This window comes from Aquarana catesbeiana, linkage group LG06 (assembly GCF_042186555.1).
Source record: "Aquarana catesbeiana isolate 2022-GZ linkage group LG06, ASM4218655v1, whole genome shotgun sequence".
NCBI classification, from domain to species: Eukaryota; Metazoa; Chordata; class Amphibia; order Anura; family Ranidae; genus Aquarana; species Aquarana catesbeiana.
The window spans coordinates 29,722,894-29,737,016 of NC_133329.1; the positions used below are offsets into that span (position 1 = coordinate 29,722,894).

Here is a 14,123-nt window from a genome sequence, read left to right on the forward strand (position 1 = left end):
CTCTGCTGTTAAACGTAAACAAATAATGGGGGGGGGGTATATCCAATGATATTATTGACCAAATATTGCCTCGTGCCCATTTTTGTGTTCAGTTACAGTATGTCAGTGCTATCCGTGCCCCATTGTTTACATGGCCAGAGATTTCTGGCCAACAGATGAATGGGACTGGGTGTTGTCACTGCTTGCTAGGAACCCAGTGGGTACCACCGCCCACTGTTTCCTTAACAAGCATTAACAGAGGAAGCTGTCATATATAGTATTGTTAGAGAAAAAAATGCTATTGTTTTTCAACATTAAGGGTTCCTGTCAAGCGAGCTAAAAGTTTGGCTTTAGGAAAAATGCACAATCAAACAACGTGTTTGGATCCAAGTGAGGGCTCATCTCTATTAGTAAATCAATTGTCTAGTTCAGATAAGATGGCAGTATTTGGTTAGATTAATGTGAGCAGAAGAATAGTTGTGACCAGGATCATCCAGCGATGGTGTGAAAGGCTGGATGTGATGGAGCTTCCTTCAGATGTAGTTTTTGGCTCAGGAACCTTGGTGTTGGTAGTGGCAGTGCTTACTTCACTTGTTGGAACAGGAACATTGGTGGTCGTGCAGGCAGTACTTCTTCCTTGTGTTGTGGAGCTGGTGTGCTCTGTGTTGATGAAGTTTCCTCCACATGTCATTGTTGGTTTAGGGATATTTGCTACATCCTTGAATGTAACGTTCAGGTAGGTGCTGATCCAGGTTTGGTAGGCTGTCACTAGCGTGTACACTCCGGGAAAGTTGGGATATGCACAGCCTTCTCCCCAGCTCACAATTCCAACCTGGTACCATACGCCCTGGACCTTACACACCAGAGGTCCTCCTGAGTCACCCTGTAAGATATTGATAAATAATCATCAGCTGCACTAACATCCATCTGTTTAGAATAATTCAATAACATGTTTAAAAACTAAGCATGTAGAATGGGAATCTATTAAAAGCGGGGCAGAATCAGCAAGAGTTGTGCATGTCAACCAATCAGCTTCTATCATTTATTTTCTCTTCAAATGTTTTTAATTATTTTTTAAATATAACAAAGATTGACAAATTGAGTACATACAAGGAAATATCCGAGTTAACAAAAACCGTTTAACAAATTTTTCCGAATATTCGTAAATTCAAAAATTCCTAAATTCGTACATTCCTAAATTCGTACATTCCTAAATTCGTACATTCCTAAATTCGTACATTCCTAAATTCTTAAATTCGTACATTCGAAAATTTGGAAATCTGAAATAATAACTAACTAATAATAAGTTAACTATTACTAACTATTAAATTATAGGTATTGGAATTTCCTTTCAAATTTGGCTGATAGTAAACGTAACGAATACAAATTTATCCGAAGTTACGAATTATCCGAAATAACAAATCCGTATCTAAACAAATTGAACGTAATGAATTAATAATAATAGATAACAACAATAATAATAAAAACGTTTATTATTATTACTATTTCTTATTAATTTGTTCCATTCCATTTGTTTAGATGCGGCGCTCGTTATTTTGGATAATTCGTAACTTCGGATACATTCGTATTCGTCATGTTCACTAACAGCCAAATTTGAAAGGAATAGCCAATGCCTATAATTTATTAGCTAGTTATTATTTCAGATTTTCAAATTTTCAGATTTTCGGATTTCCAAATTTACAAATTTTCTAATTTACGAATGTACGAATGTACGAATTTACGAATGTATGAATTTACGAATAGCTTGAACAAAAACGAATCTCCCAATCCAGGAGGCAAAGGTTCCATGTCTCTAGCAGCTGTGTTCAGAGATCAGCATCTCAGCTGACTCCTCCACCGTTCTGTTCCCTCCCCTATGCGTATTCAACACAGGGCTTATCACGTGTCTTCATCAGGGGGATTCTATTGGACATCTAGTAGTGCTAGAATTTATAATGGTCTGGAGGCCACTTTTCTGTGGTTCAAGATCGCACCGATCCACGCCATTTTGTTGTGGATGTGCTACATGTCTCCACTGTTACCAAACAGTGGAGACACAGTGTTATTAGCACTTAAAGGGAGTCCTATTAACATGGTTCTCCCTTTAAGTTTTAATAACACTGTGTCTCTGCTGATTGGTAACAGTGGAGACGTGTAGCACATAAACAACAAGATGGCTAAAATCCCCCTGATGAAGACACGTGATAAGCCCGTGTGTCGAATACGCATAGGGGAGGGGCTAGGACGGTGGAGGAGTCAGCTGAGACGCTGATCTCTAAACATGGCTGCTAGAGACACGGAACCTTTGCCTCCTGGATTGGGAGATTCGTTTTTGTTCACGCTATATATAGAGTGGTGCGCTGGTAGCACCTACAGCATGTGAGTACATTGACATATTTTATACAATAAATTTGGAGTTAAAACGTTATCACACACCTACTTTTTTATATATATGATCCAGGGACAACTGTCCGGAAGCGCCTGAGGATACACAGAGTCCATTAACCCTGAGCCCAATGACGGTTCTACTGCTTGTCTGACCAAACTTAACTATGCGGTCGTACCCCCTGAGGCGCAATCACACGGGGGGTGGGGGCACATGTGAAAAGTCACCAAGAGTTTAATTTTGAAGGACTATCACAAGTCACTGAGGAATTTTTTTTGGAAGCACTATATATAGATCGATCGATCGTTTAACCACTTCAGCCCCGGAAGGATTTACCCCCTTCCTGACCAGAGCATTTTTTGCGATTCTGCACTGCGTTGCTTTAACTGACAATTGCGCTGTCGTGCGACGCTGTACCCAAACAAAATTGACGTTCTTTTTTCCCACAAATAGAGCTTTCTTTTAGTGGTATTTGATCACCTCTGCGGTTTTTATTTTTTGCGCTATAAACAAAAAAAGAGCGACAATTTGGAAAAGAAAAGCAATATTTTTTACTTTTTGCTATAATAAATATCCCCAAAAAATATATAAAAAATCAAATTTTTTCCTCAGATTAGGCCGATATGTATTCTTCTACATACTTTTGGTAAAAAAATTGCAATAAGCGTTTATTGATTGCTTTGCGCAAAAGTTATAGCGTCTACAAAATAGGAGATAGATTTATGGTCTTTTTATTATTAAATTTATTTTATTAGTAATGGCGGCGATCAGTTTTTTTTTTTTTAATTGTGACTATGACATTATGGCGGACACATCGGACACTTTTGACACATTTTTTGGACCATTCACATTTATACAGCGATCAGTGCTATAAAAATGCACTGATTACTGTATAAATGTCACTGGCAGGGAAGGGGTTAACACTAGGGGGCGATCAAGGGGTTAACTGTGTTACCCAGCGAGTGATTCTAACGCCGATCTGCGATTTTTATCGGTACTGCAACATTATGGCGGACACATCGGACACTTTTGACACTATTTTGGGACCATTGTCATTTATACAGCGATCAGAGCTACAAGTACTGTATAAATGACACTGGCATTCGTTTTGTACCCGCTGCACGGCGCGGGTCCTGATGCGCGTGGCCGGTAGGCGCGATTGGTGCCACCTACCTGCAATCGTGTGCACGAGCGCCAGCAAATCCCTGTTCTGTGAGGGGAGAGGAGACATATTGTTTGTTCCTACTAAGTAGGAATGACGATATGTCTCCTCCCCCAGTCATTCCCACCCTCATACAGTTAGAAACACTAACGAGGGAACACATATAACCCCTTGATTGCCCCCTAGTGTTAACCCCTTTCCCTGCCAGTGACATTTACACAGTAATCAGTTCATTTTTATAGCTCTGAACGCTGTATAAATGTCAATGGTCCCAAAAATGTGTCAAAAGTGTCCGATCTGTCTGTCACAATCCCAATAAAAATCACAGATCGCCGCCATTACTAGTAAAAAAAAAAAATAATAATAAAAAGTCCATTAATTTATCCCCTATTTTGTAGACGCTATAACTTTTGCACAAACTTTTGCACGTTTTTTTTTTTTTTTTAACCAAAAATATGTAGAAGAATACATATTGGCCTAAACTGATGAAGAAACGTGTTTTGTTTTTTTTTTGTTAAATTGTGGATCTATATTATAGAAAAAAGTAAAACATATTGTTTTTTTTTTTTCAAAATTGTCGCTCTTTTTTTGTTTATAGCGCAAAAAATAAAAACCGCAGAGGTGATCAAATACCACCAAAAGAAAGCTCTTTTTGTGGGAAAAAAAGGACTCAAATGTTGTTTGAGTACAGTATCGCACGACCGCGTAATTGTCAGTTAAAGCGGCGCAGTGCCAAATTGTAAAAAGTGCTCTGGTCAGGAAGGGGGTAAAATCTTCCAGGGATGAAGCGGTTAATGTGCCCATGTACTTTGTTTTTATGAGCTTAACCTGCCAATAGAGTCTAATTCTTGTGTGCCTGCTGAGGTTTACAGAAAGGTATACTGGTGGTGTCAGGGAGTGTGCGGACTCACATAGGGCTAGACAAGAGCAGAGGACCCAAATTACCGGTGGCTCCTGTGGGGGTAGTGTTACACTAATTCAAAAAATAACATTTTGGTCAGATCTAAGTGAGCCATGCTGGAATGTTCTTGGTGTCACCTACCTGGCAGGAATCTTTTTCCCCATCCATGTAGCCGGCACAAATCTTTTCATACTGGATGTTTTCATTACTTCCCCCATTGCAATACATTCTTTGACATGTAATGTGGTCTATTAGAGGAGTCATGACCTCCTGGAGGATCCCGTTTAAAGGTGGACTCCCTGGTGATGAAAGATAGAAAAGAAGAAGATAATAAGAAAATCATTCTTAGCAAGGCTATACATAGATAGATCACCTTTAATGCTGAAATCTAGGAAAATTTGTCATAAGAACCAGCAAGGCTTCTGTAGTGTAACAATGTTGTAATTGGAATTGGCAGTTACAGGGATCATTTGAGCATTAAGAACTCTAATTCAGTGGTCATCAACCCTGTCCTCAGGGCCCACTAACAGGCCAGGTTTGCAAGATAACTAAAATTCATCACATGTGATATCATTTGCTGCTCAGTGATTGCAGTATTCTAGTCTTCATTTCCCCAAGGTAATACATAAAACCTGGTCTGTTAGTGGGCCCTGAGGACAGGGTTGATGACTACTGCTCTAAAGTCGCCTACACATGAGCGGATTTTCGACGGACTGAACTCTGAAGGACTTTTTAACGGACTTTCAAATGAGTTCCGACGAAACGGACTTGCTTACACACGATCACACCAAAGTCCGACTGATTCGTACATGATGACGTACAACCGGACTAGAATAAGGAAGTTCATAGCCAGTAGACAATAGCTACCCTTGCGTTGTTGTTCGTCCGTCGGACTAGCATACAGACGAATGAATTTTTTGACCGGACTCAAGTCTATTTCGTTCTAGTCCATCTGATTTTTCGACAGCAAAGGTCCGATGAAGCCCACACACGATTGAATTGTCCGTCGGATTCGTTCCGTCGGACCTTTGCTGTCGAAAAGTCCAGTCGTGTGTACACGGCATAAATGATTCTCACTTGACAACCCATACTTTAGATGTCAAATTGTGTGGGTGGGAGACGCAGCTGACCTCACATCATCTACAGCCAGGCAAGGTCATATGTGACAAAGGCACCAACCTGCTGACCACCCTTCCCCTGGCAAAAAAAATAAATCAGACAGGCACCTTGCCTTGCACGTGTCCTCAGTCTGGTTGTGCAGTGGTTCATCACGAAGTACCATGGCTTCCAAGAGGTCCTTCTTCAGTCCAGGACTTGTAGACACTTTAGGCAGCCATACCTGGCATAGCTAACCTGGCAGGAATGATTCACCAACATGAGTGGTCTGCCAACCACCTCACCTGTGACACCCACTTGCACTGGTTATGCAACACTGTACCCAAATGAAATTGTTATCATTTTTTTCACACAAATAGTGCTTTCTTTTGGGGGTAATTAATCACCCTTGGAATTTGTATTTTTTTGCTAAACAAAAAATATTGATAATTTTGAAAAAAAAAAACATTTTCATAGTTTGTTATAACATTTTGCAAATAAGTAATTTTTCTCCTTCACTGATGGGCACTGATAGGCTGCACTAATGGGCACTGATAGGCTGCACTGATGGGCTGCACCAATAGGCACTGATGAGGTGGCACTAGAGGGCACTGATAGTTGGCGCTGATGGGCACTGATGAGGTGGAATTGGTGGGCACTGATCAGGAGGCACTGATGAGGCTGCACTGATAAGTGGCATGGATGGGCACGATAGGTGGCACTGATGGACACTGATAGGTGGCACTGAAGGGCATTGGGAGGTGGCACTGATAAGCAGCCCTGATGGGCACTGATAGGCAGCACTGAAGGGCAATGAGAGGTGGCTCTGATAGGCGACACTGATGGGCATTAATAGTTGGCACTGATGGGCACTGATGGGTAGCACTGGTGGGCACTGATTAGCAGTACTGATGGGCAATGATCAGTAACACTGGTGGGCACTGATTAGCAGTACTGATGGGCACTGATAGGTGGCACTGTTGGGCACTGATTAGCATCACTGATGGGCACTTTAATGGTAAGTCTTGGTAAAGTGGTTATTTTGGATGGTTTGTGCTTCCAATAAAACATGTGGTGACAGCTGTTTTGGTTTGTAATGCATTAACGGCATAGTTGACTGACTCTAGTATTATTTTTTCTCAGTCTGATGGCACTTAGATTGTAGTCCTGTGAGCTGGAAAATATCTGTGTGAGGTGAGGTTAATAGTGTCCTTTTTTTTTTTTAAATGTAGCTGTATATTTCTTGTTACTACCATAACCTACCACCAAAGAACAACCCAAAATAAATTGTCCTGCTTCTGACGATCGCAGCGATACCACATACTGTATGTGTATGTTATTTGATGTTTGTACCCGCAGTACAGCCCAGAAGCAATAGTGCATGTTTTGCTTTTTTTTTCTGTCCTACCTAAAACACCCTGACATTGATTGACACTGATTGACACTGATACTAATTAAAAAAAAAAAAAAATCCTGCCCAAAATATACTGACCCTGACCTTTGGCCCTTACTTGACCCAAACACTAACCTTGGCACTGACCTAGATCAAACCTTGATCTGGGTATTTTCTTTTTTTCTTTCTGTTATTTTTTTATTATTTATTTATACTTTTTTTTACAAACACTTTTTTTTTCTTTCTCAAAGGAAAGAGAAAGATACAATGTATCTTTCCTCTCCATTCACATAAAGAAAAAAACACAGGGGTGGGCTTCACAGTGACCAATGAGAGGCTTTCACAGCGATCAGGTGACCTGGAATCGGGAGATCCAGGTCCTGATAATTAGTACGGGAGCCGGGGTTCTCGATGAGCCCCCGGCCTCTGTACTGGGAGCGTTCTGTGCGGTGTGCTCCTAGCACAAGGGGAGATATGCATATATATATGCGCCCCCACAGAAAAGAGCCCAGTGCAGTGGGGCCGCACATACAGTATGTGTTAATTTGGCGTGAAGGAGTTAGAATATTCTTCAAAGCATGTAATTTAACCACTTGCCGACCAGCCGATGTCTGCCGACCAGCCGATGTCTGCCGGCCACCCGCGATAGCGGACACGAGAGCCAGAACGAGGATGTGTGTATGTAAACACACAGATTCCCATTCTGACAGTGGAGGAGAGACAGATCTGCTGTTCCTAGTGATTAGGAACAGCGATATGTCTCCTCCTCCAGTCAGTTCCATTCCCCCAAAGTTAGAAACACACACAGGGAACATATTTAACCCCTTGATCGCCCCCTAGTGTTCACCCCTTCCCTGCCAGTGACATTTACACAGTAATCAGTCCATTTTTTAGCTCTGAATGCTGTCAATGGTCCCAAAGGTCTGTCAAAAGTGTCCGATCTGTTCGTCGCAATGTCGCAGTCCCGCTAAAAATCACAGATCACCACCATTACTAGTAAAAAAAAAAAAATCATAAATCTATCACGCAATAACTTTTATGCAAACCAATCAATACCCACTTATTGCGATTTATTTATTTTTTACCAAAAATATGTAGAAGAATACACGTTGGCCTAAACTGATGAAGAAATTTGTTTTTTTAACTTTTTTTTGAGTGAAACATAAAAAATAAGTAAATTACCAAGACATTCTTTACAAGACTATACATAGGCAGGTCACCTTTAACCACTTAACCTCTGGAAAATTGACCCCCCTTCCTGACCAGGCCATTTTTTGCAAAACGGCACCGCGTTACTTTAACTGACAATTGCAAGGATATACAACGCTGTACCCAAATAAAATGCATGTAATTTTTCCCCACAAATAGAGCTTTCTTTAATACCTTTCCTCTATGCCCACCCCTCAGTCAGCGTCGCTTATAGCTTCCATCCTCCTTTTCCTCGTATCTGTTCCTTCTTCCCCAGTATCCTGTATCCCCTTCCCTTGTCCCCTTTCCCCTTCTCTGGTTTTCTAGTCTTTCTTGCCTTTCATTCTTTTGCCATGGCTCCATTTGTGGTTTCTTTTATAGCTCCTTCTAAGATATCTCACACCACTATGACACTGTTATCTGTTATGAATGTATTCCCTTCTCACTAACATTCTTTATTTGATTTTGCAATCTTTGTTTAATTCATAAATGCCTGTTTGTACTCATAGATATGTAAAGTTCCCTCGATATCGTACCAACATCATTTTCTGACCCATATGTTTCTTTATGTAAGCCTATGTCATATGAGTATTGCCTTCTTTTTCTTCTCTTATTACATGTTTGACTGTACAATCAGGACCCGGTGGTTCTCTATGCATGTTATGCACTTTGTGGCTGGACATTGTGTGCTGACACACAGGCACTTCCTGATATCCCCAGTGACCCCTGTGGATTGTCGGGCTAGTATAGACCTTGCCCCCCCATCCTGTGTCTCCGCCCACTATCCTTCATGCGCTTGTTGTGCCCCACTGCTGGATCGCATCTGTTTTCTGGCCTCTCTGGGCCTTTTGTGGAGGGGGGGGGGGGGGCAGGTGGTCGCGGCGCTGGCTTCCCTCTTGGGAGTTGCACTGCCAGCGCTGTTTATGCCTGTATGGACGCCCAGGGCAGATCTCAGTCTGCCCAGGGTGTCCGCGTCGGTCTCAGACTCTCTGGTCCTTCGCTTCCCATCGGCTGATGGGAGGGGGTGGCGCCTTGGTACCTCCCATTCCGTGGCGTCTCGCTCTCCCATTCGCCCCACGGTCCGCCTGTTCTGAGCATGCGCGCGCGGTGCATGATGGAACGTGTAGTTCCGTGGCATCGCACTGTGCGCAGGCGCGGATGCCCCACACTTGGCGTCCGCACACCTGATCAGCATCTGATCAGGTGTGGGGGGTATACAAGTAACCGGCCAGTCCCTCAGTTCCTTGTTGGACGAGGGACGTGCCTGCACTCGCTCTGCACACAGCAATAAGGTAATCTCTTTCCTTTATGGCATTTAACAACAACTTTTTCCCTAGTGTATCACTTACCATGCTCCTAAACATCTTTTACAGGAGTCACTCTGGACTTGTCATTCACTTTTTCGGTCAGCATCGATCCCCTTGAGCAACATTGTCTGCTATATGGCGGACTAGGTAATATGCTCTCTGTCTTCTCAGCAGTCCTGTCTTTGCTCAACAAAATCCAATTGTTCCAATTTCTCTTTCTTTCACATCTACTCTCTGTAGGACATTTTGTGATTACTGCCCTTTTCAAAAAATCGATTTATAATCTTCAAGCTAAGCATTTCATGTATGTGACTGCACCAACATGAGATTTCTATTTGACAGTTCACTTTACTAAGTAAGTACCTCTTTGACTTTCCTGAAGTTCAGAGTGATCACCAGTATTACCCCTAAAGCAATCCACTCCTTTATTTAGGCCCTTTTTCAACTGATTGCTGATCTCGTTTACCTTGGCGACTACCTTGCTGTGTGTGTGCACCTATCCACAGGCACTTAGTGTCCACTCCATTCTACCGTTTTTAAAGAAAGACGTAAGTTTATACCTTTCCTAGAGATACAGATACACTGATCCATATATATATTTTTATATATCTCTTTAGCCTAATGCGATTTATGCGTAATTGTTTTATTTCTAGTCTCTCGTATGTAAAAGTGTATAATTATTCATATACTGTTAATACATTCCATCGCCAGGTCTACTGTATGCCCCCTGCAGGCACATTATACGGCGCGGCCTGCTTGCTCCCCCGCGGTGACGCCTCCGTGCGCCCCCCCCTTTGGCGCCGACGTCCCAGGTACGTTTGCGTCACCGGAGTTCAGTGGGACCTGTGGGTCGCATGACTGTCTAGCCACAATATTAACTCTTTTTTGTGTATACCAAGTACTGTACCGATAAACAATTTTGCTTACATGATGTTTTCTATATCCCATATACAGAACTGTTTTACATATTCAGTTTTTGAGCTCTTGTTCCCTGAAGAAGCCAATGTCTTGGCGAAACATGTAGGAAATCGAGCCCTCCCCACTCGACGGCCATCTCCATCTGGCCTACCTCATCATTCTTTGGGTCACATACAGTATACGTACTTATTTTAAATGTTAAGTGCTTTAAGTGTAATTTTCTACCCATGTATTATTATCAATAAACTTTGTAATTTTTTGTCTTTTACACCTCTCTTTTTCGTGTATTTCTCCTTTATACCTTCTGACCCTAGCACCGTTATAATCCCCTGTCCATATATCCATTAGTCTTTTGATTATTTTGGGGATGAGGTGCCGCATCCTATGGTACCATCTAGCCACCCTTACACTTTCTTTTGGTGGTATTTGATCACCTCTGCAATTTCTTTTTTTTTAACATTAAAAACAAGAAAAAGGCCAACAATTTAAAAAAAAAAAAAACAATATTTTTACTTTCTGCTTTATATTTTGGTAAAAAAAAATCACAATAAGCTTATATTGATTGGTTTGCACAAAAGTTATAGTATCCACAAACTATGAGATTTTTATTTATTTATTTATTTTAATACTAGTAATGGCGGCGATCACTGATACCAGTGACACTAATACAGTGATCAGTGCTAAAAGTATGCACTGTGACTGTACTAATGACACTGGCTGGGAAGGGTTGAAACATCTAGGGCGGTCTAAGGGTTAAATGTGTGCCTGACCAGTGTTTTTGTGTACTGTGTGTGCTGGTTTTACTAGGGGAAGTAATGGATTGTATCCCCCCAGATCGGCTTCTGCTGTGACTAATCACTGTGAGCGCCAAATATCTATTTTTTATTTTAAGCTTTATCATAGCTCTGTGAGTGATACACAGAAGGTGCAGGCTTGCTGTTTGTATACAAACATTTATACCGTATATACAGTATCTCACAAAAGTAAGTACACCCCTCACATTTTTGTAAATATTTTATTCTTTCGTTTCATGTGACAACACTGAAGAAATGACACTTTGCTACAATGTAAAGTAGTGAGTGTACAGCTTGTATAACAGTGTAAATTTGCTGTCCCCTCAAAATAACTCAACACACAGCCATTAATGTCTAAACTGCTGGCAACAAAAGTGAGTACACCCCTAAGTGAAAATTGGGCCCAAAGTGTCAATATTTTGTGTGGTCACCATTATTTTCCAGCACTGCCTTAACCCTCTTGGGCATGGAGTTCACCAGAGCTTCACAGGTTGTCACTGGAGTCCTCTTCCACTCCCCCATGACCACATCACAGAGCTGGTGGATGTTAGAGACCTTGCGCTCCTCCACCTTCCATTTGAGGATGCCCCACAGATGCTCAATAGAGTTCAGGTCTGGAGACATGCTTGGCCAGTCCATCATCTTTGAAAGCGGCGCTGAAATTATGTTTATATTGTGAGTCCAATATAAAGGGAGAGATGTTCGGATCACCAATTAAAGTGCATAGATGTGAAAGCACTCAACACCACGTGGTAAAGTAATCTGCTTACCAGAGGACAAAGAAAGTTAGGCGTGTATTTAAACCCACGGCTCATCCAGCCAGTCAGCCTCCACCATGCATCTTCAAGGTTTGGAAAGGCAGTATGCAGATAACAATCACACCCAATAAAACTTCTCCAGGGATTCACATCCAAAAACATGCAGGCTCTCAGCAAACTGATCAGCAATGCTGCTTTATGTCTGTATAGTGGTCCATCGGAAGGGAGAGAAAATAATGTCCACCACTGTACAGTATTTGCAAGGTACAATATTTATCATTCAGTGGGTGAATATTAATGAGAGGAATTTTGGGCAGCACAAAATTCCTCTCATTAATATTCACCCACTGAATGATAAATATACATTTTTTTTGGATGTGAATCCCTGGAGAAGTTTTATTGGGTGTGATTGTTATCTGCATACTGCCTTTCCTAACTTTCTTTGTCCTCTGGTAAGCAGGTTACTTTACCGCGTGGTGTTGAGTGCTTTCACATCTATGCACTTTAATTGGTGATCAGAACATCTCTACCTTTATATTGGACTCACAATATAAACATCATTTCAGCCCCGCTTACATAGACTTTTTGGACTTTTATGTTTGGTTATCAACAAACTTTGCTGGCTGCTTTTTTTATTGAAAAGCGCAGACAATCACCTTTTTTTACAGTCCATCATCTTTACCTTCAGCTTTTTTAGCAGGCATCTTGGAGGTGTGTTTGGGGTGGTTATCATGTTGGAATACTGCCCTGCGGCCCAGTCTCCGAAGGGAGGGGATCATGCTCTGCTTCAGTATGTCACAGTACTTGTTGGCATTCATGGTTCCCTCACTCACTACTTTACATTGTAGCAAAGTGTCATTTCTTCAGTGTTGTCACATGAAAAGATATGATAAAATATTTAGAAAAATGTGAGGGGTGTACTCACTTTTGTGAGATCCTGTATATTTACTTGAAATGAGATAAGATGTGAAATTGTAATTGGCATGTACAGAAATCAATCAAGCAACCATCTTATAGCTTCACAGGTTGTGTGGGTGGGACTTATGTAGTAGGATTTATTCATTAACATCCTGGAGTCTTTCATTGAACTCCTCCAGGACATTTGAAGAAAGTACTGTAGCAGTTTCTAAAGGGGTTAAAAATATTTTCCGTGATTGACAAGAGCCACACCGGGCCAGAGCTGGGATGGATGACCTCACACTATCTTCAGCCAGGCAAGGACATGTGTGACAAAGGCAACAACCTGCTGGCTGCTTTTCTCCTGGCAAAAAACAAAAACAGATAGATACCTTGTCTTGCACTTTTCTTCAACCTGGTGGTTCAATCATTCTTGATGAAGTACTTTGACTTCCTGGAGATCCTTCTTCAGTGCAGAATAGTGTTGGGCAAACGGTTCGGGCCAAGCAAAAGTTCGGCTTGAACATCGCCTGTTCGCCCATTCGGTGAAAACCCAAATTTGTAGGGCGCTCAACGGGATGTTCGCCCCGCTGAGCACCCCACAATGCACTGCGTGCTCTACAGTGCATTCTAAGCCCTGATTGGGCAATGTTTTGCCCAATCAGGGCACAGGAATAGCAATTCCTCACTCGCGTCTGTCAGACGCGAGTGAGGGAAAAAAGCCGATCACTGGCTCTTCCTGTTTACATCGTGATCAGCCGTGATTGGACACGGCTGATCACATGGTAAAGAGCCAGACTGACACACCACACCACCGATCGCCGCGATGTGCGCCCCCACGGGGCGCGTGGCAGCTGTTATCCTGAAGGACCTCATATGACGCCCAGTCAGGATAACTGAACCACCGCCCAGCCGTCATTCTGCTATAGGCCAGGCGAGAAGTGGTTAAATGACATCACCTGGTGGCCCTGCCCCTTACCTATTTAGGAACTGTCATCCTGCGGTGCAGGCATTCGGCGGTTAGCCTTCCCTGTGGCGGAGCTTTTTTCTTCTTTTGGGACCGGCAGTGCGGCAGGCATCATGATTGAGGGTGGATTTACATCGGGGGACATTGTTTTTTTATTTATTTATTTATTTTTAATAAAGGAATTGTGAAAAAACTGTGTTTCTTTTTCTTATTGACATTTTTTTTGGTGAATGAGTAGGAGAGGGATCAGGATCTGGAGGTCTCCTTATTCCATGTTTGTGAATTTTAAAGAGATTTAGTTGAACCCCCAATGTGCTCAATCTGGGCAGATTCACCAATCCCCAATGGGCACAATGTATTGGTTGTAAGTGACATGTT

At 42.0% G+C, this 14,123-nt stretch overlaps 1 protein-coding gene across 1 annotated transcript in view; it reads right to left on the minus strand.

Annotated features, from left to right (window-relative positions):
* Positions 1 to 430: 430 nt before the first annotated feature.
* LOC141147928 (transmembrane protease serine 9-like) overlaps positions 431 to 14,123 on the minus strand; it is a 73,520-nt gene continuing 59,827 nt past the window's right edge. The window contains exons 8-9 of the mRNA XM_073635087.1: positions 4,570 to 4,727; positions 431 to 862 (exon numbers count right to left, since the gene is read on the minus strand). Of these exons, the coding sequence (XP_073491188.1) occupies positions 431 to 862; positions 4,570 to 4,727 (590 nt within the window). The remainder of the gene's footprint in view (positions 863 to 4,569; positions 4,728 to 14,123) is intronic.